Below are 26,224 nucleotides of genomic sequence, written 5' to 3'. Positions count from 1 at the left end.
GAGCAGTGAAAACGCATAGTAGGCGGCGAACCGAAAGCGCATCAGAAGTGAAGCATGCGATAGAGTGAAAGAGATTGGCGTTATTTTCATGTCTTAATTATTTAGATTTTTTAGTTAGGTATTCTATCAAAATTATGTTTATTTAGTACTATTTTTTTGTTTATTTCTCGTCAATTTTATTTTTTTTAGATGAGCACTGATGAACCGAAGGCAAAACGCGAACAAATTGAAACGAAATGTGCACTTTTTGTGCAAACCATGTTTTTCGTCAATTGCTTGGAAACTGAATAGTGCGCTGTTGGGGACGGGTATAGCGTGATGGGATAGTCGATGCCTTTCACGCAGTACGCCTGGGTTCGATTCCCAACCCCGCACATAGGGTCAGAAAGATTTTCTGGTCCGAAGAGGCGAATGACCTAAGATGTTAAAGCCTCTATAACTGAAACAAAAAAAAATAGTGCGCTGTTCATTCCATGATTGACGTTTCATAATTGATATTAAGGTCTGAGGACAGAGGGTCGCGTGTTGAGTTTTAAATCGACCACGTGGCTCGCTCAATTCCCTTTGCGCATCGTATTTCTCTTGTACTCTCTCTCGTATATGAGCAAACTGTACCGGGTTGCCAGCATACATTTTATTATTTTGATGAGAAGTTTTATCACATTAATCTATCGTATGGGTTGGACATTCCATGGATTCCAATGAACAATGAAAAATTATTCAACTTTCACAAAGATAGAATGTCTGTGTGTTTGGCAGCCTTGTCGAGCCAATTTTATTTCTCTCTCCTTTTTCAGAATGCTATCAGGAAACCAAAGCGAAAAAAAAATGGTGGATGCATTGAAACTGACTTTGTTTCACAGAAAAATACAAGACTTTATTTTTATCGCGATAGCATATATGTTTTTATGTACTAATCGCATCTAAAATAAATTATCTAGACTTTGTCACGGTAGATTTATAATACAAGCCTTCAAAGCCGAGATATTCGATGAACAAGTAGAGGTATGCATTTCCGAGCGTTCCAATTTTCAGCAGTTCTTCAGTCAGAAAAAATACTACACGACCGCTAAACTCAATGAATCATTCTGGAAATTTCACAGAACATTCTCAACTAAATTTCGAAGACATTGTCTGGTGGGTTTTTCTATATTCTGAAGTGTTTCCAAGAAAATTTAATTTGAAACGGGAAAATAGCAAAAAAAAAACCTACCACATTACGGTTCTGTCCTCAGTCCTTAAAGAAAACTCAATAAACATATTGCTCTTTTGAAAACAATAAAAAACTATGGGTGGCTAATTCATTTTGTTATTCGAGGAGCACGGTCAAATCCATGCAATCTCTCTTTCTCCAGCAGGCATGAAACTTCCTCGTCTTGTTGACAGGATTTACTATTTGCTTTTCTTCATTTGAAAATGAATGAAAATCAAAAGAAAGGTCTTCAACAGATCGGCTGAAAAGTTCGTATCGTTTCTATGAGAGGGCGCCACTAGAATTAAATCCATACCATTTTCAGTTAGTACCAACCTTCAAAAGAAACGTGTATAAATTTGACAGCTGTCTGATTATTAGTTTGTGAGATATTGCATTTTGAGTGAAGCTACTTTTGTTATTGTGGAAAAAACGGAAAAAAAGGAATTTCGTGTGTTGATGAAACACTACTTTTTGATGAAAAAAAGTGCCGCCGATACCAAAAAATGGCTTGATGAGTGTTATCCAGACTCTGCACCGGGCGAAGCAACAATTCGTAAGTGGTTTGCAAAATTTCGTACTGGTCATATGAGCACCGAAGACGATGAACGCAGTGGACGTTCAAAAGAGGCTGTTACCGATGAAAACGTGAAAAAAATCCACAAAATGATTTTCAATGACCGTAAAGTGAAGTTGATCGAGATAGCTCACATCCTAAAGATATCAAAGGAACATGTTGGACATATTATTCACGAATATTTGGATATGAGAAAGCTTTGTGCAAAATGGGTGCTGAGTGAGCTCACAATCGATCAAAAACAACAACGAATTGATGATTCTGAGCAGTGTTTGGAGCTGTTATATCGAAATAAAACCGATTTTTTTTCGTCAATATATAACAATGGACGAAACATGGCTCCATCACTTCACTCCGGAGTCCAATCGACAGTCAGCTGAGTGGACTGCACGCGATGAACCGAAACCAAAGCGTGGAAAGACTCAACAATCGGCCGGTAAGGTTATGGCGTCTGTATTTTGGGATTCGCATGGTATAATTTTCATCGACTACCTTGAAAAGGGAAAAACCATCAACAGTGACTATTATATAGCGTTATTAGAGCGTTTGAAGGACGAAATTTAAAAAAAAAACGGCCTCATTTGAAGAAGAAAAAAGTTTTGTTTCATCAAGACAACTCACCGTGTCACAAGTCGGTGAAAACCATGCTGAAATTGAACGAATTGGGCTTCGAATTGCTCCCTCATCCACCGTATTCTCCAGATTTGGCCCCCAGTGACTTTTTCCTGTTCTCAGACCTCAAGAGAATGCTCGCTGGTAAAAATTTTAGAAGCAATGAAGAGGTAATCGCTGAAACTGAGGCCTATTTTGAGGCAAAGGACAAATCGTACTACAAAAATGGTATCGAAAAGTTGGAAGATCGCTATAATCGCTGTATCGCCTCTGATGGCAATTATGTTGAATAATAAAAACGAATTTTGGCAAAAAAATGTGTGTTTCTATTGAACGATACGAATTTTTCAGCCGAACTGTTAAGTCCCATACTAAATTCCTGAATTTCATTAGGATCTGACTTCCGATTCCGGAGCTATGGGGTAAAATGCGCAAAAAAATGAAAATAGGTGCTCTTACTTTTCTCCTAGATGGCGCGACCGATTTTCACAAACTTAGGTTCAAATGAAAGGTCCTGTGGCCCCATACGGAATTACTTAATTTCATCTGGATCCAAGCTCCGGATCCGGAAATATAGGGTAAAGTGTGTTAAAAAATTTATACCATCACTGAAAAGGGCAAAAAATGTCTAAATCGACCTCAAATCTTCTCCAGCTTGATAGTTTTTATCAGTAGACGGTCAAAGAAACCAATTTAGGTTATTCTTTCAAGAATCGGAGAAAATTATTTTGAAGAATACCGCTGTATATGATAGTATGATTGATATGAGAAAGGCATCATTACACCACTAGGTGGATTAAAACAGGTTTTTCTTTTTATGTTTGGCGGAAATTAGGAAACCTAATGCAACGGAATGACTTTAATAAGGTTGCGTTTTTGTTCGAAAAAACTCCGAAAATTTGGTTAGATTTTGCATCTGCTCTGCTCACAACATTTTACGCTACGTTAGAGATGCTCAAGACGGAAAAAGTCGACATTGTGGAAAAAAAAATCTAAATCCTTTAAAAATCTTGTCTTGAACTGCCTCCCATCGAACGACATTGGGCAATACTTAATCGGTATCTCGAGAAAGATGTGAGAGAGAAACGAGCTCTCATCACTACTACTACTAACTGAAAAGTGACTAAGAAAGTTGTGCAGAATTCAATGAGAAATATCAGAAGTCCAAGTGATCAATAGAAATTAGAAGTAAATGTTCGAACTCAACTGAAATCGGTCATATTTTTGTTAGAAGAATTAAAAAAAACGCACTCCCAGAATTCATTCTCAAAATTCGATACTTTATCAAATTTTTACTAAATTTTCAGGGGATAAAAATAAAACAATTAGCGTTAGTGTTTGCATCATTCATTTCATTTATTCAAATTCTATTGGCTGTTTTCAGCCATTTTAAAAAAGTTTCGAAAAGAGTTTTGCTGAATTCTGTTGTAAAACACTATAATATTGAAATACTATATTCAAACACGTACCAAGAGCGAAAGACAAACTGATTTTCGTGCTTAAAAAAAACATTTTTGGAAGGCAAAAGTTGGATGAATATTTTGGGGCTAGAGCTCCTTCTGATTACACCGTAGTAGAAGCAGTGGTTTCAATTCTACAGATGCTGCTGACTTTAGAGTATACATTCGGAAGCATTTTCGGTGATAGGTGATAAGATTCGGTCGAAATTTTCGTGTCGGTTGCAAACCCGAATCCATTATTGTGCCCCAGAGAATAGAAAGATTAGACATTGCATTTTTACTTTGCACGGATGAAGAGACGAATTTTACTCAATACTGATTTTAAAAAGGTGAAATATATTTTTAAATGAAAATTTCTTCAAATCGTTGTTACTCGGAAATTGCAGGGTGGTAAGTCGTTTGCCGATTTCAGTTTCCGTTTTCCCCGTTTTTTTCCTGATTTGCGAGATGAAAATTCCCGGTTTTTTGCAATAGGCTTATTGTTCGATTACTGTAATTTGGCAGGAGAGGGCATTCGAAAATGTATTTCTTAGAACCAACCGTGATAAGTAGAAATCGAAGCAGTTATAGCATTTATTGAAAACTCTACTAATGCTACATGTGATATGAACGAAGGTTTCTGAGACGAATGTCGATATTGAGGAGACGAGAACTTTCGAGCAAAAGAAATCACCGAGCACATTGAGGCATTCAAAATCAGTATCCTCTTATTGAAACACCAGTTTGTGAACGTTGTCAAGTTGAAACTGCAGAAACGGGGTATCCTCGTCAGCATACGATAGCTTGAAGCATTAAATCGAGGGATTCACATCGTTCAAGTACAATAGAAATAAATATGGTCCGATATGACTGCCTTGCGGTGCACCATATTAGGAAGAAGATATTTTGACGGCCATTTTTCGATCAGTTCAGTACGATTTAAACCATTCAAGAGAGTTTCCGTGAATGCAGAATCTTTGGAATTTCGCTATAGCAATTTGGTGATTAATTTTATCAAAGGCGGCTAATAGATCTGATCAATAGAATCTACTTGCAAATGATCCTGCATTGAACGAGCGACTACGAGAGCCACTAAATTGGTGCTAGTAGATCGCCAAGGTGTGAAGTCATGTGAGTGACCTCAATGCGTTAATGACTCAGGAATCAGAACAAATTGGCTCAAATGGCGCGTTCCCCTTGATATTTGGAGATTTGTGCAATGCGGTAATGAACAAATAAATCAAATGATCGCACAAGATACCGATCTATTTTATTGCTAATAGGGTTCTAAATACTAAACATCACCCGTGGAGTAACCAGAAAATAATCAAAAAGTATAAGTTCTTCCAAACGAACTCTCCGCTGGTTTTTAGCCAGTTTTATTTCCAAATAGCCCAACTAATTTATCTTCTGCGAGAAATCCTTTTACAATTGCAGGGTTGTTACGAAAACTTCCAAAATCAAAACGCGCCAAATCCGCGCGAAGTCGAAAACAAAAACGCGCGAAGTTGAAAACTAAAGCGCGCAATATTTGAGCGAAGAGTTTACACCGCTATTTTTGTGCAGTCGATGCTTACCGCAGAACTTGAAAATCCAAATGAATACAATTTAAAAATCTGCTTAAGTTTATCATAGATACACAATAAATTTTGGCATACTTTGAGACACCGCATTAAAACGATTTCATTTTTATTCTCTATCTTTTTCGATGTCCTTAGTTAATAAACACTCTGATCTACGGAAAATTTAACAGTGAAAATTAAATTGCTTACATTTTTGTGCTGTTGAAAGATGTTAAACAGATTTCAGCAAAGACAATTTTTTTGCTTCAATATCTTCTTGCTCGGCAAGGTTTTCCTTCTCAGGAAGAAGAATTTTAAGTTAGACCACAGCAGAATGATCTGATTTAATCTTTTTAATTTCAATTTCAATACAATTTATTGCCTCCTGTTTGGCATTTGTTTTCTAAGACGCTGGCCTTCTCCCGTTGTCGGGTTTTACTCTGAATGTCTTTATTTTCCTCCTCATCTTTTATTCGTTTATTTGGAGCAGGGAAACGCCCACTCGAGTTAGTTTCTGTCAAAATTGCTCTCCGGTAGGCGTAAAACCTCGCCATCTCTTACATCAATAGGTTACAATTAAATCTAGTGCTTCTACAGCAACTAAGTATAATGAGACAATAACATGAGGAATGAATAAAAGAGATGACGCAGTATTTAAAACCATTTTGTTGATTTTACATCAATCAGTTAAATTATCTAACTGTTCTCGTAGGAACTCTGAGTCAGATGCAGATTTGATTATATGAAGGATTTCAAAGTCATCGGCGAACGATAGTTTCATACATTTGATCGAATAATTTAGATCGTTGAGATACAAGGTGACTTCCTTGAGTAACTCCAGAGGTAACAGCAAATGGTGAGGTTGTACAGTCTCTTATTTTCACTATCATTTCACGACCAGTTAGATATTATCGAAGCCAATTTAAATATGATCCGTAAAATCCAAGTCTACTTAACTTATAGATCGTCATGTTATGATTGATTTTGTCGATCGCAGCAGAGAAATCGGTATTTATTAAATTTACTTGCAGTCGTGCTTGTAAAGAATTGTATGATGAAGGAAGTGTAGATAACTAAATTTGTGGAAGTTGAACGCTTTGGCATGAATTCATGCTGAGTCTTGGATATGCAATCAGAGAAACTATGTGTTATAAAATTCAAAATTATAATTTCAAACAACTTCGATACAGCGCAGAAAGTAGCAATTCGACGACAGTTTGATACTATACCTTTGTTACCTTTTATTCATATTATAAAAAATATGATTAGCAATTTGTGATGAAATTTTCAGTAGCATTAAATAACTTAAAATCATAGTTTTCTAAAACGTTCAGTATCAACGAGTATCAAAGAGAAAAACTCATGACGCTTGTGTACCTACTGGGATGCGATGTTGAAACGCACAATGAGGGATAGCGTTTGTAGCGATTGTAGTGATACACATAGTGTGATCTGAGAAGTAATAAAGGTCGTTCGGCGAATCTTTTCAACGCTGGACGATTGGCTATTTGGAGCCGTTATAGAGTGGAATTTTATTAAGAAGAGTGTATTGGCTTACGATAGGTTCTTTTTGGTATGAATTGATCGATAGCATGTGATACAATGTTCGTCTATCCAGCGGCAGAAATATAGTCATTATTTGAAAGTACGATTTGTGTTTCAGTCTTTGTTAAAACGTGAAGTCGCATTAAGCTAGTTTTAAATATGATCAGTACTTAATGGGGTAAACAGATTGCAAAATCGTAATTGCAATAATGTAATGAAAACTACGAAAATGTTACCGCAGAGACGAAACACGAACTCGTAGCTAACTCCTAACCAGGGAAATTGTTTTACCAATTAAACTAAAAAAAAAAAACAAAAAGAAAGAGTCCAGTTGACTAGACGACACCAAGAATGCTTCGCTGTGCTTGGTCACTACGGCATTCACGGCAAAAATAGACAAAACAAAAATCTCAAATCAGTGTCGGCAGCAAAGTAGAAGGGGAAAATAGACTCATGATCGATGTATATATTTCTGTTGAATTTGTTTACGTAGATAAAAAAATGTAAAGCGAATACCGTGGTGACCAAGTACAGCGAAGCAAGCTTGGTTTCGTCTTCTAGTCAATTCGACTCTCTCTCTCTCTCTCCATGTGTTTTCATTTGCTGGATAGTTTAATTGGTAAAACAATTTTCCTGGTAAGAAGTTTGCTACGGATTCGAGTCCCGTCTCTGCGATAACATGTTTACATCAGAGATATTATATAAAAATCTTTGTTTCAAAAAGCAAACTATGTTTACCATCTGTGATTCATACAGCATCTAAAATTCTGTGAAAATCTTGGTGAAACATCCAAAAAATTAGTCGTTTTTTGTCAATAATTAATAAAATCTGCAGAAATCTGTGATATTCACATTCCTATATTGTGAAAATAGCTGTGATCTATGGCACAGGATCCGTGTAGTAAAAAGGATGAAAATATCAGTAGTCTTACAGAAACACCGCTCAGTACTTTCAGTAAAATGACATCGAATCAAGTGAAACGGAAGAAAAATCCGAATTTATTGGAATTTTTCCAACAAATTAAACCTACCGAAAAGAACCGTATTTTGTGTTGTAAACCATGTGATCAGCGCTTGACGGTGGAAGTTGAAAAGTCAAAATCATACGTACAAACAGTGAAACAAAGGCAAGGTCTGGAGGGGTTCAATGTGAACAAAGTGCCCAACCTTGATGGCAAGCAAAGTTGCACGGAAAAAGTTGTGCTAAGAATTTTCTTGTACCATAATGAACGACGAAACATACGTGCTCGCTCGAAGACTTAGAACAGCTTGCGGGTCCAAATAGAGAAATCCCGAAAAAAAGTTTTAGATTTGGCAGGCCATATGTAGTTGTGGTCGAAAATCTAAAACTTCAGTTTCAACCATCACTATCAATAAGGATCTGTTCGGGAAAAAATGTCTACACAAAAGCGGTTGCTACCCCGAGCATCACAAGCCACAACTCTCCAGCTCTGTTTTGGCGTGATTTGGCCACTTGTCACCACGCGAATGGTTTAAGGTACAAGAGATCAAATACGTGCCAAAAACAGACAATCCATCCAACTTTGCCCAATAAAGAAGTTTAACAGAAACTCTTCGGAACTAAGATAGAAAGCAAATTCTACCATTTTGGTTTTTAGGAGAAGATGAGGATACCGTACAAAAGAGCTGGTATACCACAAAAAGAAGGAATAACAGTTTGATCAACTGTTTCTGATGTACCTTTAGCTCTATGTTTTCAAAACAATTAACCGGTTTTGTTGAAATATGTGTAAATTGTTGTTGATACTATTATTTTGGTATCCGAACCTCTCCCTATCGCGACATGTAAAAGTTCAAGGTAAAGTTCTGGGAAAGGTGACTGAATTTCTGTTGAACAATTCCACCGCAAATGACAGATTTTTTTTCTGAAATTTCATTTCTGTATTTTTTAATTTGGCTCAAATTTTGCGTATGCATTCTTTATGGCCGAAAAGAGACAATTTGCATCATCATTTTGACATTTTAAATCTAGCCTTACTTTTGAGAAGGAACTAAGCAAAAATCTCTTGAAAATTTTCCGTAATATATGACCTAGAAACGGTGGGTCCGATCGATATGGTATCTTCTGCAATGATTTAGGTAATTATGCAAAACTATTTAGTACTGTTGAAACAAAAATTTCGTTATTTTGAAAATAACAGCTAAAATTTAAATATTTCATTATTTTTCAAAATGTCCAAACTAAAATACTGTCAAATTTCAAGAATGGAGAAATAATATTTGAAAAAGTAACATATTTTCAAAATAATGTAAATTTTTGAAAACTATGAAAAAAAAAAATTTTTTATTCTTATTAACAAACTTTTTTGAAGCAAAGCTAAATTTCCAAAGAAAAAGAGTTTAATTAAAATTTTACTATATGCTACCGTTCTCGAGACACAACGGTTTAAAAAAAAAAACAACTTCGGGATTTTTTTTATTTTTGTAACGTTTTTCGTACTAGTTATAAGAAAAAAAACTTCGTTTTTTCGTTTTATTTTAGATTATAAGAAAAAAAAACTTTTTTACCAGTAATTTAAGTTCTTATACAATGTTTTAGAGTCGCATTTATTATAGATTTTTTATTGTTTTCATAACATCTACAATTTTTATACTAACATTACGTTCTTTCATAAAACTTTGTTGAAAAATATATTTATTAAAAATTTCATGATTTTCAAGAATTTATATTATTTTGAAAATATGTAACTTTTTTAAATGTTTTTTTTTTCATTCTAAAAATTTGACAGTATTTTTTTGGACTTTCAACATATCCAAAAATAAAAACATCAAAAATACATTTTTCGAGATATTGGAATTTTAATCGTTATATTTTAAATAAATATAAAAAAAATCAATGTCCCTAATTCTTTTTACATATCCCATATAATTACCTAAAACATTGCAGAAGATACCAATTAGACAAAAAAGTCAAGAAGACAAGAACACAAGCCGTCAAAAAGATAATGAGACAAAAGACAGTTAGACAAAAAAATCAAGAAAACAAGAAAGCAAGACGTCAAAAAGATAATTAGACAAAAAGAAAGTTAGACGAAGAAGTCAAGAAGACAAGAAAGCAAGAAGTCAAAAAGATAATTAAACAAAAAAACAACTAGACAAAGAAGTCAATAAGACAAGAAAGCAAGCTATCAAAAAGATAATTAGATAAAAAGACAGTTAGACAAAGAAAGCAAGACGTCAAAAAATAGTTAGACAAAAAGTTAGTTAGACAGTTAGAGAAGTCAAGAAGACAAGAAAGCAAGACGTCAAAAAATAGTTAGACAAAAAGACAGTTAGACAAAGAAGACAAGAAAGCAAAACGTCAAAAAGATCATTAGAAAAAAAGACAGTTAGACAAAGAAGACATGAGAGCAAGACGTCAAAAAGATAATTAGAAAAAAGACAGTTAGGCAAAGAATTCAAGAAAAAAAAGACAAGAAAGCAAGACGTCAAAAAGATAATTGGAAAAAAAGACAGTTAGTCAAAGAATTCAAGAAAACAAAAATACAAGAAAGCAAGACGTTAAAAAGAACATTAGAAAAAAACAGTTAAGACAAAGAAGTCAAGAAAGCAAGACGTCAAAAAGATAATTAGAAAAAAGATAGTTAGGCAAAGAATTCAAGAAAACAAGAAGACAAGAAAGCAAGACGTCAAAAAGATAATTAGAAAAAAAAAACAGTTAGACAAAGAAGTCAAGAAAGCAAGACGTCAAAAAGATATTTAGAAAAAAAACAGCTAGACAAAGAAGACAAGAAAGCAAGACGTCAAAAAGATCATTAGAAAAAAAAACAGTTAGACAAAGAAGTCAAGAAAGCAAGACATCAAAAAGATAATTAAAAAAAAGGCAGTTAGGCAAAGAATTCAAGAAAACAAGAAGACAAGAACCGCGTATAAATAAAAATTATAAAACTGAAGAAGACAAGAAAGCAAGACGTCAAAAAGATATATAATATTGAAAATTGTTAAGGGATTTTCACCTAGTCCCGTCTCTATTTTCTGTTATTCTAAAGTCTGTTACGAACAATTTAGAACAATAGCCTTTAAAATTATAGCACATTATAACATCTTTTTGTTGGAACACTAAAGTTTTAGGTGAATTCCAAAACCCAAAAATGTAAATAGGAAAAGTTGTAGTAAATTTTTATCGCTTTTAACTAAAAGCTGATTGGCCAAATCGATGAAACTGTTTTCCATTATCAGTCGCATCTATCGATATAAATAAATCGGAAATGTCTGCCATAGATCTACCGACACCGATCGACTATTACAATTGATTGCAGTCATTTCCATTTTCCATCTCAGCAAGCGCTTTATTTTCTGCGTTTTTTTTTTCTCTTTTCTTTATATCTGCCAAAGGTGTTGCGCCAATACTCGATCCATCAAGCTACCAAATCACCAAACGTTCTCGATTGGTTCCCGGTCTCGGATGCTTCTTTGCGCTATCATCTTCTTCTCATCTGTAGGCACTCAACAACTCAACAGGATTTTTCACTCAAGATTCGAACGATATTTCCGCACACCTTCACCCCCTAACCAACCTACCTTGTAGAGAATATCGGGAGCGGCGTCATTCTCGCAGTACAGTGCCACTGCACTGCCCCGTTCGACGTATTTTTTTACGATGAGCTGCACGTTTACCATTGATTGTCCGTCTGGAAAAGCGAGAGAAGAAAAAAACAAGGAAATTATTGATTGCAGCTGGATTAAAAAGGTCCAAAAAGGTTCGGTGAAAAGCTTGACTGGAAAAATTGCGATTACTGGTTAAATAAATAATCAAAACGAAATCGGAAAAAAATCTGCAAAAATCGACAACCGGCCCAGGACTTTATCCGACTTGTTTACTTTTCATCGTAAATTGGAAATATTCTGATCCAATATTGACACTTCAACGGGGAAACTTCTGGTAATGAACTCCTGGATTGTAGCAGTGCAGCATCGAGGTAGGCCTTGGGATTTCTCCACCAGCAATAAACAAACATTGCATTTTCGGGGTTTTTTTTGCTAAAGCCATACACGATTCGAAAAACAAACGTCCCGAAAATGTGCTGAGTGTGACACGCACAGGCGCACGTGGTAAGACTACTAGCGAAGAGAGTAGAAATAACGAACGATTCACTCGCGGGAGACATTCAAAGGTCGAAAAAGTTTTTTTTGTCAAACTGCAATTTGTCAGGTAAATCAAAATGCAAATTACTGCCAAGACAACGTGAGAAAATGCTTCAATCAGTAAAATTTTTGTTTGCCTTTTGTAGTCACACTTTGGCGAAGTGTGTAGAACTGTTTTTTTTAAGTCTCGACTCGACACAATTACATCTAACGAACTCAAACGAACGCGACAGACGACAAGTCGTCAAAGAAAACATACGCATCAGAAATTCAATTTGTCCCATTCTCAGTTGAGAAGCTTAGCGCAAATAGAAATCGAAACGATGAAATTCAGTCTATCGGGCAGTCGATCGGTTGACATACGAAGCCGTACAAATCAATCAATCTGTCAGTTCCTTTCGAGCATGACGAAAACCGACAATCGATCGGGATTCGGGAAATCAGGTGAGCATGTCAGCATCGATTTTTTTTTGGCAGGGCATATCGTCTATCGTCACACGATTCTGCCTCCCGAGTTGACAATTAAAAGCTCGCACAGCAATGCCGGTCAAAGCAGGCCATTGGGAAAATTCAACCGAACGACGCGTTTTGACAAGTGTGCAAAAGTTTTCACTCAATGCCCAGCTTATAGCAGCGATTTATCCACCAAATGAAGAGTGCGGACGACGACGAGGACATGAATGTCACCGACTAGGAAAATGCCGTCACTGTCGAAAAGGTATTCCACCCTTCGGAAAGCTTTTCATTGTCAGTGTAATTAGATTTTCTTCGTCTCCGCTAGAACGTCATTAGAACGGGGGATGCCGTTTTCGAACCCGATCGTTTGAGGGTTGTTGTTTTCTCCCGGAAAATCAAGAAAATGAAACAATTTACTGATTTCCGGCTCGTAATAATGTAATCATCGTTCAAGATAATGACAATCGAGCAAAACGGTGGCGGTTTATTGCTTTTTTTCCTGGCAGATCGTTATCGATACTTGTTCGTCAATGTAAAAATTGCAACTTTCTGCCGACCAAAACGTGCTACACAAATTGATTAGCAGTTGTGTATCGAATTATGATAACATTTCAGTATCTTGTCGACTCATATGCTATTGAATAGCCTGAGGGAAAATCATGATCAGAGAAAGTTCATTTCATTATCTCACGGGAAAAAAATCAGTTCAGGAGATTTTCAGAAACAAAAACTCAGTGACTGAGAAAAACACTTCTGAGATTTTCATTCATGAAACTAGCATCCACAAAACTCTGAAGCTCGAAGTTTGCAGGTGATATTTTGTGTCAACGAAGCTTGATGACGAATTTTCACCTACAGAAATATCGCTAAAAAGATAATCGAAAGGGAAAAAACTCTCCAAAGATATTTGGATACTGAATTTACACTACGCTTCAGTTCGACACCGAAGTGATTTATTCATGATTTAGTTATTTTATTCTCATCATTTGAAAAAATTTTGCTGAATAATTTCACAACTGAAAATAATGACTGCGATATTTTCGATGCACGTAGGGTGGTCAATATGAATATCAATATTTTTTTCCACCTTCCAAATAGTGATTATAGCGTCTGGGCTAATTTCTGCTGCTTGATTACACTGCATTATTAAGATTGAACTCGAATAAAACGCTATTTAACGTGAATTTGATTCATAGAAGTAACAGGAGCGCAGAATTTTGCATTTCTCAAACACACAGCTGGCGCAACGTTTGAATAACGCGTTTAAACTAGCATAGCGATAACTTTTACTTCTGCGTATGATATTCATTCTAAATTGTGTACTTTATTCAACATGTATAATTTTGCAATTTAGCAATTTTGTAATTTTGGAATTTTTGCAATTTTTGCCACTTTTGCAACCTTTGTAACTTTTGCAACTTTTGCAACTTTTGTAACTTTTGCAACTTTTGCAACTTTTGCAACTTTTGCAACTTTTGTAACTTTTGCAACTTTTGCAACTTTTGTAACTTTTGCAACTTTTGTAACTTTTGCAACTTTTGTAACTTTTGCAACTTTTGTAACTTTTGCAACTTTTGGAACTTTTGCAACTTTTGTAACTTTTGTAACTTTTGTAACTTTTGTAACTTTTGTAACTTTTGTAACTTTTGTAACTTTTGTAACTTTTGTAACTTTTGTAACTTTTGTAACTTTTGTAACATTTGTTATTTTGTTATTTTGTTATTTTGTTATTTTGTTCCTTTGTTCTTTTGTTCTTTAGTTCTTTAGTTCTTTAGTTCTTTAGTTCTTTAGTTCTTTAGTTCTTTAGTTCTTTAGTTCTTTAGTTCTTTAGTTCTTTAGTTCTTTAGTTCTTTAGTTCTTTAGTTCTTTAGTTCTTTAGTTCTTTAGTTCTTTAGTTCTTTAGTTCTTTAGTTCTTTAGTTCTTTAGTTCTTTAGTTCTTTAGTTCTTTAGTTCTTTAGTTCTTTAGTTCTTTAGTTCTTTAGTTCTTTAGTTCTTTAGTTCTTTAGTTCTTTAGTTCTTTAGTTCTTTAGTTCTTTAGTTCTTTAGTTCTTTAGTTCTTTAGTTCTTTAGTTCTTTAGTTCTTTAGTTCTTTAGTTCTTTAGTTCTTTAGTTCTTTAGTTCTTTAGTTCTTTAGTTCTTTAGTTCTTTAGTTCTTTAGTTCTTTAGTTCTTTAGTTCTTTAGTTCTTTAGTTCTTTAGTTCTTTAGTTCTTTAGTTCTTTAGTTCTTTAGTTCTTTAGTTCTTTAGTTCTTTAGTTCTTTAGTTCTTTAGTTCTTTAGTTCTTTAGTTCTTTAGTTCTTTAGTTCTTTAGTTCTTTAGTTCTTTAGTTCTTTAGTTCTTTAGTTCTTTAGTTCTTTAGTTCTTCAGTTCTTTAGTTCTTTAGTTCTTTAGTTCTTTAGTTCTTTAGTTCTTTAGTTCTTTAGTTCTTTAGTTCTTTAGTTCTTTAGTTCTTTAGTTCTTTAGTTCTTTAGTTCTTTAGTTCTTTAGTTCTTTAGTTCTTTAGTTCTTTAGTTCTTTAGTTCTTTAGTTCTTTAGTTCTTTAGTTCTTTAGTTCTTTAGTTCTTTAGTTCTTTAGTTCTTTAGTTCTTTAGTTCTTTAGTTCTTTAGTTCTTTAGTTCTTTAGTTCTTTAGTTCTTTAGTTCTTTAGTTCTTTAGTTCTTTAGTTCTTTAGTTCTTTAGTTCTTTAGTTCTTTAGTTCTTTAGTTCTTTAGTTCTTTAGTTCTTTAGTTCTTTAGTTCTTTAGTTCTTTAGTTCTTTAGTTCTTTAGTTCTTTAGTTCTTTAGTTCTTTAGTTCTTTAGTTCTTTAGTTCTTTAGTTCTTTAGTTCTTTAGTTCTTTAGTTCTTTAGTTCTTTAGTTCTTTAGTTCTTTAGTTCTTTAGTTCTTTAGTTCTTTAGTTCTTTAGTTCTTTAGTTCTTTAGTTCTTTAGTTCTTTAGTTCTTTAGTTCTTTAGTTCTTTAGTTCTTTAGTTCTTTAGTTCTTTAGTTCTTTAGTTCTTTAGTTCTTTAGTTCTTTAGTTCTTTAGTTCTTTAGTTCTTTAGTTCTTTAGTTCTTTAGTTCTTTAGTTCTTTAGTTCTTTAGTTCTTTAGTTCTTTAGTTCTTTAGTTCTTTAGTTCTTTAGTTCTTTAGTTCTTTAGTTCTTTAGTTCTTTAGTTCTTTAGTTCTTTAGTTCTTTAGTTCTTTAGTTCTTTAGTTCTGTAGTTCTTTAGTTCTTCAGTTCTTCAGTTCTTTTATTCTTTTGTTTTATAGCAGAGTTTATATATAACGGCTATGCAAATTCATTTCCCAAAAAACTTCTGTTCGAGAATCTTATCAAATATCTTCAATGTGCGAACTTTTTTCTTAAATATCATCGAGGAGAATGTTCGCTAGTGAACTTTTCACAACTGATTCTTTTGTCATGTGAGTTCAGTTTCAGTGAGAATCGCTCTTTAGTGAATTTTTCGATCTTAGGTTCGGAGTTCATATCTAACCATTAGTTTTAGCAAAGTTCTACCCATTATTGTACAGAATAAGTTTTGAAAAGGCATCTCACAGTACAGTCTAAATTGAACTAAATTGAAAATGTATGAATGATGAAGAAGTCCCAACTCACGGGAAAACCAGTGCATGGTTAAAGCCAAATTCGAAAAACTTGGTGGTGTCTGAATTTAGAACGTCTCAATTTTTTTTTTGAGTCTTTACGAGTAACTGATTGTAGCAAACTGCTACAAACATTCGTTGCAAAATAAAAAAAATGAAATGGATCTTACCTTTAAACATCGTGCGAAATTTAGACACTTCATTCGGTTACCTTTCAAACATTCATTCCCGTACGTCAGAGATAGTCTTGGAATCGTTCCATTTCAGCAGGCAACAGCAAACGCGGAAAGAGCTTCAGCATTAATCACCGCCTCCCGGAACCGGTGCTTGAATCGAAATCGAAAACAGCAGAAGCAGAAGAAACTTTTCTTTTAAATCTAAACTATCGTAGCACTGCACAGACTTTGTGGTTATGGTTGGAAGGAACGCTTTCCGGAAAATTTCACCCGTTCGAATGAGTCTGTGTCTGTGTGTGTATCAAATCGTCTCCGTATGTAAGGTACGCTTGTGTGTGTTTGTGTAAGTGGTGAACGATAAATCTGACCCTGACACGGTAAATTGTTTCGATTAGTTGAGCACTTATAATGAAAGGATTTTCAAACCGTGATCCACTCGCACCCACAACATCCAAAGCCATGGCCGCCTTTGATGGTTAGTTTTCGCACCAAATACACACACACATACATGTTCGAAACACAACACCCGACCGGTGCTTAACGAACGGAAAAGGGAACCGGACTGATTAAACTTTGACAATTTATGTCCAGAACTTGGAAAAAGTCACAGTCAAAAGTTTTACTCGCTTCTCGTTGGTGACTGCAAGAATCCACAAGAATCGGGCTGGTGTATTGGTTTTCCGAAAAGACCTGGGTTACTGGAGCCGAAGACGGACAACTGTCGAGTTAATTAATGTTTGTTTAGCGCGGGAAGAGGGGCGGTGCTTTCAGTGGAATTAAACGGTTCAGGTTTGGTGTGTTCTGTATTTGTTTGCCGAAATTTAATTATTTAGAAACCGTAAACTTTCCTCCCCGTGGACTTTAAGGTGATTTCATTTTGATTGAGAATTGGTCCGAAATGGCAACGAGACCCTTTTCTTGCCCGGGTCATCAACCAGTTGAATCGAATCGCAGCAGGCCACGAATCAACTGTCTTTAAGTTTCGTTCCGATAATGTTGAAGTTTTGTTTGAATGCTTGAGCTTGCAATAGACATAAATTATTTTCGCTTGGCAGAAGTTCAAACGAGAACCGGATCCATCTGGTCCGGATGTTCTTTTTATGTTTTCCAAAATATGTGAATCAAAGTGCACTCACACAAATAGACACAAAGTAGAGGAAATATTGCCGCACCAATCGAAGAAATAATGTTCTAACAGGCCCACAATCGGATTTCCTTTGATTTTAGCATCCTGCGTCTGGTCGTTGTTTGCTGAAATCTGTACGACGCCGCAGAGGCAAGTGGAGGGTGATTTGATTTACCGGGGAAACAGAAACATCAAAGAAAATCGGTGAATCACCGTAGTAAAATTGAACATCCCGAACTGAGCTTTTGAACTAAAGTCCAAATTTTCTTCGGTAAGTCGAGAACAAACTCAGAAGCCAAAAAAAAAAGAACGAAACAATAGCGAACAAAATCAACGTCTTCCGCAACGACGCTTCCAAGAGTTACAAACGAAAAAAAAAACCACCAATCACAGCAAACTATGAAAGCAGTTGGGATTTTGAATATTGATCCAAATTGCTCATGGAAAGCGGGGCACCGTTTTTGACTCGTTCCGACTGGGATTGATCCAAGTAGGTGTACCTCGCAACCATAACAACAACAACAGCAGCAGCAGCTGTATCAACAAAAGGAACTCAGTTCATTGGAAGAAAAGCAAATCGTTAGAGAGCTGCGGCAAAAGAAGAACACTTTTCGAGTACAACCACCACACATCAGGTGCGGAAATACTGCTGCTGCTGTTGTGCGGGGAACAATCGACCGACACTGATGGAAAATTGATGCTGGCAGGGAATTCCAAAACCGACGCGTCGAGCTGGCAGAATAATGAAGGCTTTTGAGACGGAAACGAAGAAATAACAACGAGCAACCATTTACCGATGCGGCAATTGTGACAAGAAAGCAGAACTGCTGTTCCTGTTGCTGCAGGCTAGGGTGGTTCTCTCCTCTGACCAACCAACGTGGTGAAACGTGCACTCCGAGTCGAGTGGAAAACACTTTGGATCGATGGATGGATGGATGGTGTGCGTTCCTGTCTCGATGGTAGAAGGATTCTGTTTGCGCTGAAGTGTTTGATTTTCATATGAATGATTCCCATTGACACGGGGTGTGTGTGTGTGTGTGTGCTATCCACATACATCAGACATCTCGGTTTGGATGAGTGTTTTTCCTCTTTTGTGGAGCAGCTACTCTTCGATGTAAGGAACCGGTTTCACCTCCGGTCTAGAGAATATAACGTGCCGGAATTACTGCCGAGTGTGGCTAAAGTGCGAAATGGTAGCGTAAGTAATGATGAGAATCCAATTGCACGCCGTTTCCAACTACGTAGACTAGTTTAATGCTGGATTCTCAGAAAAAAATAAATTTCTTTGGCAACTCCGAAACGAAGATGCAATTTACACTTGGGAATAGTATGATTATTTAATAATTATTCTATAATTCAGGAAGTTACAGTTGTTTCACGGAGAAACAACTTAAGCAAATTTCTTCAAACTTTTTTTTATATTATAAAGCATCATGGAAAGAATATTTAGTAAAATTTCCGTATATTAAATCGGGTGAATTGCGATCTTACGCTAAATTTTCCGCCAATTTTGAGGTGAAAAAACTATCATAAAATATGAAAATGGAAAAATTTCTAAAACGTAGGGGGAGGCATTTTGCATCACGAATGTATGTTCCAAGTTTGAAAAGAATCGGTTCAGTAGATTTTTCAGGATCGTGTTCACGGACTTCGCCGCTATCATCGTTTCGGAGATAAAAGAGGCACCACTCTGGGGCGCAGTGTTTTGACAGGTTTGTTCCGATTGATTCGAAATGTTGACACAATATTTTTAAAATGTTACTACTGGTACTGGTACAGGAGAACGACTTGTGGTTTATTCGTATTCCTGTGAATTCCTTATAATTTATTGTTTTTTCAAGAATTATTTATTCAATCTCGAATATCTATTTTGTCACCTTCAAAGTAATCCCCGTCAGCCATTATACACTTGTGATAACGTTTATTTTTTTCAATCCTCGAATCATTTTGAAAAATCATTTTTTGTGATTTTGATTGCTCCGTTACTCTTTCGATTCCGTCTTTATCTCCTCAATCGTGGCTTAGCGCCGTCCTTTCACGACGCTCTTCAGTTCCGGAAACAAGAAAAACTCACATGGGTCAGGAGGTCTGGGGAATATTGTGGTTTTGAAGCAATTTTCTGTCGTCAATGACAGAATCCAACAGCGCATGAGGAATCCAAAAATCACACACTTTTATTGATTGTTTTGTTACGTACTATCTACTCATATTTTTTTTTGTTTGAGATGCAAAACGGCAAAAAAAATGATAAATATCATACAGCTAATAAACATGCTTATTCAAGAGCTAAAAAATAAACGCGAGCGCACTCCGGAAGCATGTTTGGCTATGCTGAAGCCGATACTGTTAAACTTTTGGTGTCGTTTAGTTTTCTGTTCATGAAATCTAGATCCAGAATGATTATCCGACAGTGAACTGACGTCGGAACGAGTGCTATAATGCGGCCTAGGGAGGCTCAATGGGCCAAAAAGGTCATGACGTCAGTTTTCAGGGACAGTCGTGGTCATGTTTTGGGGAACTACTTCGAAATTGAAAAAAACCACCGACAACAAGCATTAGTGTGCTTTATTATAGAATGTTCGAATTGCTGCGGTATGGCCTCGTAAGATAGTAAGAATATAGTTTTTTCGAGACAATGCGCCAGTACGCAAGAAACGAAAACCGATATAGCAAAAGTAAATGTTCATAGTCATCAACTAGTACGACCTACAAATTGGAATAATTTGAAAATACGCTTAGAAGAGGACTCTGTGGCGGCCAAGTAAAGCAAAACATGTTTGGTTCTTCTACTCTATTGGGTTGTCTCTGCATGTGTTTTCAAATGCAGGATAGTTTAGTTAGCACGGCTTGAGAGTAAAGTGATGGCAAAATTTACGGACCTAAAAGCCTCTAATTAAAATCTAATGCTAGGCTTTTTTCCCAAATTTAAAAATGTCCGTGGGAATCACTATCACCTTACGTAACTTGCGCAATTATTTGTTGCTATAGGCAGTGTCAATATTCAATTTCTAGAACAATAAATCACTGCTGCAAATTTATTGCCGACGGCTGCATAAACTGAATTTCTGATGCATTGCCTTAACCAGATTTTTTGCAACAGAACAGAAAGTTTTTCTAAGATCACATTATCGCTTCAGCACACTTTCATTTTGTGCAGTTCGATTTGGTGTGGACTCTGCAATTCTGTTCTTCGTCTTTAATGAAAAAAAAAATTTTTTTTTTGCGCAGAACCTCGACTCTGAGACTTGGAAAAAAATTTAGATTTTCGAAATCGTAAATTTTTTTGTATGCCGAATGTCTTAGAATTACATGAAACGTCGACATTTTGTGTTATTTCGAGGAAAAATCTTTTTCTTTTTATAAACATCGACTCTGGGACTTTTTGAAATTTCTGAAATCGATTATTTTTCATTCGACCCTCTGGGACTTGGAAAATTTTTTAGATATCTGATTTCGAACATTCTATTTTGGTGTCAAATGACCTAGAATTACATTACATTTAAAAACAAATCGGGATAACACAAAATCTCGACGTTTAAGACAATTCTGAGACGTTTTTTTAAGACTAATTTTTTTTTCGATTTCGGAAATCTCAAAATTTTTCCTAGTCCCAGAGTCGACATTCATAAAAAAAAATTTTTTTTTTCGACGTTTTATGTAATTATAAGTCATTTTACATAAAAAAAATTTTTTTTCGATATCAGAAATCTCAAAATTTCTCTAAATCCCAGAGTCAAGATTCTTCAAAAAAATTTTTTTTCGAGTTGACACTAGATCTCGACATTTTATGCATTGCTAAGACAGTTGACATAAAAAAAAATCGATTTCGAAAATATCAACATTTTTTCTAAGCCCCAAATTTTTTTTCGAGTTCGAAAATATCAACATTTTTTTAAGTCTTCGATTTTTTTTCAAATTGTTTTTTGAGGTGGCACTAGATCTCGACGTTTTATGCATGGCTAAGACAGTTGACATAAAAAAAATCGATTTCGAAAATATCAACATTTTTTCTAAGCCCCAGAATATTTTTCGATTTCGAAAATATCAACATTTTTTTAAGTCTTCGATTTTTTTTCAAATTGTTTTTTGAGGTGGCACTAGATCTCAACGTTTTATGCATTGCTAAGACAGTTGACATAAAAAAAATTCGATTTCGAAAATATCAACATTTTTTCTAAGCCCCAGAATATTTTTCGATTTCGAAAATATCAACATTTTTCTAAGTTCTCGATTTTTTTTCAAATTGTTTTTTGAGGTGGCACTAGATCTCGACGTTTTATGCATGGCTAAGACAGTTGACATAAAAAAAATCGATTTCGAAAATATCAACATTTTTTCTAAGCCCCAGAATATTTTTCGATTTCGAAAATATCAACATTTTTCTAAGTTCTCGATTTTTTTTTCCAAAAAGTTGTTTTTTTTTTTTGGGATGGCACTAAATTTCGATGTTTTATGCATTGCTAAGACAGTTGACATAAAAAAATCGATTTCGAAAATATCAACATTTTTCTAAGTAAGTAAAGTTTCAGGTAATTCTAAGACATTTGGCATTTCGATTCCAGAAATCACAACATTTTTAAAAATTCTTCGTAGATTTTTTTGTAGATAACACTAAATCTCGACGTTTCATTCAATTTTAAGATTTTTAAATTAAATTTTTGGTGATTTTTCAAGATCGAACATTTTGAAAGTTTGACCGCCGGACGGACACCCCTTACCCTTACCCGATTTAGCTCAAATTTTTCATAGGGACGTTTTTTTAAGGCTTAACCTTTTGAGCACTACCGCTTAATCAAATTTAAAGATGACCCAAAATTATTGGTACCCTCATATCTATTTATTGTGCAAACTGAACTTTTTATCCGGTGTCTTTTTCACGAAAATTGAACTAAACTGAAAACCATTTTAATCAAAGATTTCAATGAAACTCAATTCGTGAGAAAAGTACACCAAATAACTTATTGCTAGTTGCCCGATATTGGCAAAAACTATCACTGCTGGATCAGAAAAAAATTTTGTTTGAAAAATTTGTTTTCTCTTAAAAATGCTTCATCAACTCGATTGATCAATGTGCTGTACATGTACACTGTGTACGGCTGTTACAGCGCAACCAAGCATTTACAAACTAAAATCATTGATCGATCAGTTTGTTTCTTTATGGTTTGTCTTGTAAACCCACTACTGTTCTAAATATTTTCCATGTACGGTAAATTATACAAGAATAAAACTATACTACATGAAATGAAAATTCTCGGGGTGTCTACCAAAGAAATAGTCGATTTTTAACCGTAAAAACTTTTTCATTTTTCAGTATAATCTCCCTTTAGAGCGATTACACTTGAGCCATCGGTCCTTTGATGCCCTTTGAGAAAAAAAGGTTTTCGTTTCTGCAATGACCTTCTCAGCATTCGACGAATACTTCTTTCCCTGGAGAAAACTTTTCAGCTTTGGAAATAGATAATAGTCGCCGAGGGCCAGGTCTGGAGAATACAGGGGGATGGTGAACCAATCCGTACCGCAAATCATTCAATTTCACCGTTGCTTTAATGCATGAATGCGAAACTCGTTTTTTCCATAGCTTGATGAAAACTAGAACTCAGAATCGTCTGACACGATCAGCTGTTGTTCAAACACTAGTGGATAGATTGTCGTGAAGTTTGGTATCTAGAAGCATGTTCTCAGCAGGCCCGGGACTTTTTATTCCATGCAGTATGACTCCAAGCGAGCATTACAAAAAATATCGAATGATGACTGAAAAAAGCATGCAATTCTAGGTCACTAGACGTAACATTAGAAAGAATTCTGTTCGACAGAGCTCTAGGATGTGGTTTCCCTTCACACTTTCCAAGGTGGCTCAATTTGTGAAGCAGTTCCACCGATTGACGAAAATTGCTTTTAAACTGAAATGGCAATTGAATTGTCAAAAATTTACTGACTCGGGGCAAACATATTTTTGTCGTGAATACGACTTACTTTACTATGGGGCGCCTTTTCAAAATTTACCCGCTGAGAGAGTGATAAGTTTTTGATCGAGAATATCTCTTGTTGTATCTAACGTATCAACATCATTTTCATTACATGCCACCTGAAATATTATCATCAATTTATGATAACATTTTCAGTTCTTTGACATAATCACAAATTATTCAAAACGAAAGTTTGCTGAAATGTTCGGTATCAAGGAGTATCAAAGCAGAAAACTTACGACGCGTGTTAGCCTTTTTCGTACCCGAGCCGACGTTTTGATTGTAGTAAGCTACATTTCATTTCTGCGTTACCTACTGAATAGGTCTGAAAAGGTAAACACTTGATATATTGCGTTCATTCTTGTTTGCGCAGTTGACTGAACAGCAAGTGAAGCAAGTGCATCGTTCCGGTTGGTTGAGGTCCACAGCTCAGTTTCAGTTCCAGTATCGAGAATTCAGTTTCTGAATACAATTTCAGAATTTAGTTCCAGATACGGAATCAAGCATTCTGTTTTACTGCGTGACGGTTTTTTTTTGTACATCGTTCGCAGTGTGAATTTCACTTCATATAAGAGCGATTGCGTCATCCAGCTGCTGGTCGTTTGCATTGCAATCAGCCCTTCAAAGGGCTCTAAATGTTATCTAAAGAACTTTTAGAATTGCTTATCGGTTGAAATATGCAAATCGGAAGTGAAAAAAATGAGTTTAGTGAAGGTCCACAGTCTAATAGATTCTAATTAGAAAAATTTCGCCTTTGGAGCGCCTTTGAAGAGCTTATCTTTTGTTCCAGTTAACATAGTTTTCTCTCAACAGAATTTTCAGTAGCATGAGGTAACAACAAACAATTCAAATTGCATTTTTCCTGAATATTTCAAAAGTGATAAAGCTAACCAATTGATAATTCATTCATTCTAGCCTACGTAGTTGACTCCATCAGTTCAGACCAGAATACAAGGGCAGAATCGAGTTCCATAATTCTGAATCTGTAGTTGAAACCGAATTTTAGAACTTGATTCTGCGCCTAGTTTCTGGAACTGAATTTCAGAAAAGAATTTTGGATTAATATTTGAATTTTGAAACTGAATTCTGGAACTGAAGATGCGTATCAGACCAGAATTCAGTTTCAAAGTTTCTGTCCGGAGTTCAGAATTCAGTATCAGAATCCTGAAACTGAGTTCTAAACCTGAAGCTCTGGAACTTCAGACCGAAATCTAGGATTATAAATCAGATTCAAAATTTAATTGTATTTCTAGAGTTCATACAGAATCCATACACTACAGAATCCATGTTCAGAATTCAGTTCAGTGCAGGATTAGAATTTGGTTCAAGAATTCAGTTCTACAGAAGAATAACTGAAATCAGGAAATAGAATCTGAAGATTTTTGAACTAAATCAATTTGAATTTCGGAGCTGAGTTCGGAATCCGAATTTTAAAACTAAGTCCTGAACCGGAATTCTGTAGCTAACACTCACTGTAGAATCCAGATGCAGAGTACGTTACTAGGATTCAGGTTAAGAATTAAGTGCCGAGTTAGAATCCTGGTCTCGAATTTAGTTCCACAACGCAGATTCAGTAATCAGTTCAGCAATCCAGAATTAAGTTTTAGAACTCACCGTCAGGATTCAGCTCCAGAATCTAACATCAAAATTGAGAATTCAGATTCAAAATTCAGTTCTAGTTCAGTCGGCTTTAACATTTGGTTCAAGAAATACAGGTTCAAAACTCAGATTCTTCAATAAAAAAACTGAACCATTCATTTTATTCGTATTCACGTCGTCCGGTTATGTCTCTGACATTACTCACCCGTCTTTTTTAATTATAGAGTAATAATCGTAAATTTTATTTTCCATTACTCATATTTCGAATTATTACTCCTATTGATCGGGTAACTTGATTCGTGCTTCTAATCGATTATTATTTACTGAGTAAAAAAATCATCACTATTTACAGTCAGCTCGCACGATTTGTGTGAAGCCAGCCAGGTAGGAAGGATCGTCGCATTACAGCTAGTAAATCCCAAAAGCCAAACCCCCCGCCCCTCACTCAGTCATGACAACAAGTAGGTACGGACACGGTAAACCTGTCCCAAAGGGAAGCAATCAGACATGGGTAAAAACGACATGTTCATCCTAAAATCGATTGCTAATAGCCCCTGCCCAAGAGGGACTTGTCCGACCGGGGGACAGCCCAAAGGTACCGTTTTTGTAGTTTTTTATCGCATCCTGTACTCCATTCTTTTGCTGTCAGGTGTAGAGTAATCCCGACGGTAAAAAAAACGTATCTTTTCATTTCCACTGGCAGCTATATAATGACTACAAAGTCTTGAAAAAAAAACCATGCGTTTCCTTTGACGTGCTCGAGGCTTCCAAGGCAACCGCAACGTGTGAATTCCAGCGCTCACTTCGATGCTTGGTTTGGAAAATCTGATCAGTCACCGGAAGCACATAGTAGCCGTTTTCAATAAATTTTGCCCCGGAGGGCAATGGACGAATTTTGTCAGGTTCGGGTGAAAGAGACTAAGAGAGAGAGATCCGATATGAATTATGACCATTCAGGCGCAGATGATTGCGAGTGATTTTCTGTTGCCGTGGTTGTCGCTGCAAAGTGCGAACATCGAGACGGGCGGCCGCCCGATAGTAAACGAAGTTGGGAATAATCGTATGACGGATTGTTTTTGGCTGTGGCGGCGCTCGGTTGCGGTTGGATAGGACATTTTGCGTGACAAATTGCTGTGAAACGTTTGGTCTATCGTTTTCTTCGTTATCCGGTTCGGAACCACATCGGCGGCGGCGACGACCTTAAATTTAAAAGGTTATATATTTCGTGACATTTAAATCATGACGTTCGAACCATCGAAGAAAAGCAATCTGGTGTAAACGTGAGACT

At 35.6% G+C, this 26,224-nt stretch overlaps 1 protein-coding gene across 1 annotated transcript in view; it reads right to left on the bottom strand.

The window, feature by feature from the left end:
- LOC131426656 (uncharacterized) overlaps positions 1 to 26,224 on the bottom strand; it is a 234,547-nt gene that overhangs the window by 96,674 nt on the left and 111,649 nt on the right. The window contains exon 2 of the mRNA XM_058589528.1: positions 11,470 to 11,579. Coding sequence (XP_058445511.1) covers positions 11,470 to 11,579 — 110 coding nt within the window. The remainder of the gene's footprint in view (positions 1 to 11,469; positions 11,580 to 26,224) is intronic.

Source organism: Malaya genurostris, chromosome 1 (genome assembly GCF_030247185.1).
Source record: "Malaya genurostris strain Urasoe2022 chromosome 1, Malgen_1.1, whole genome shotgun sequence".
Taxonomy (NCBI): Eukaryota; Metazoa; Arthropoda; class Insecta; order Diptera; family Culicidae; genus Malaya; species Malaya genurostris.
Note: the sequence above shows the minus strand (reverse complement) of the source record. Positions and strands in the feature narration are given on the sequence as shown.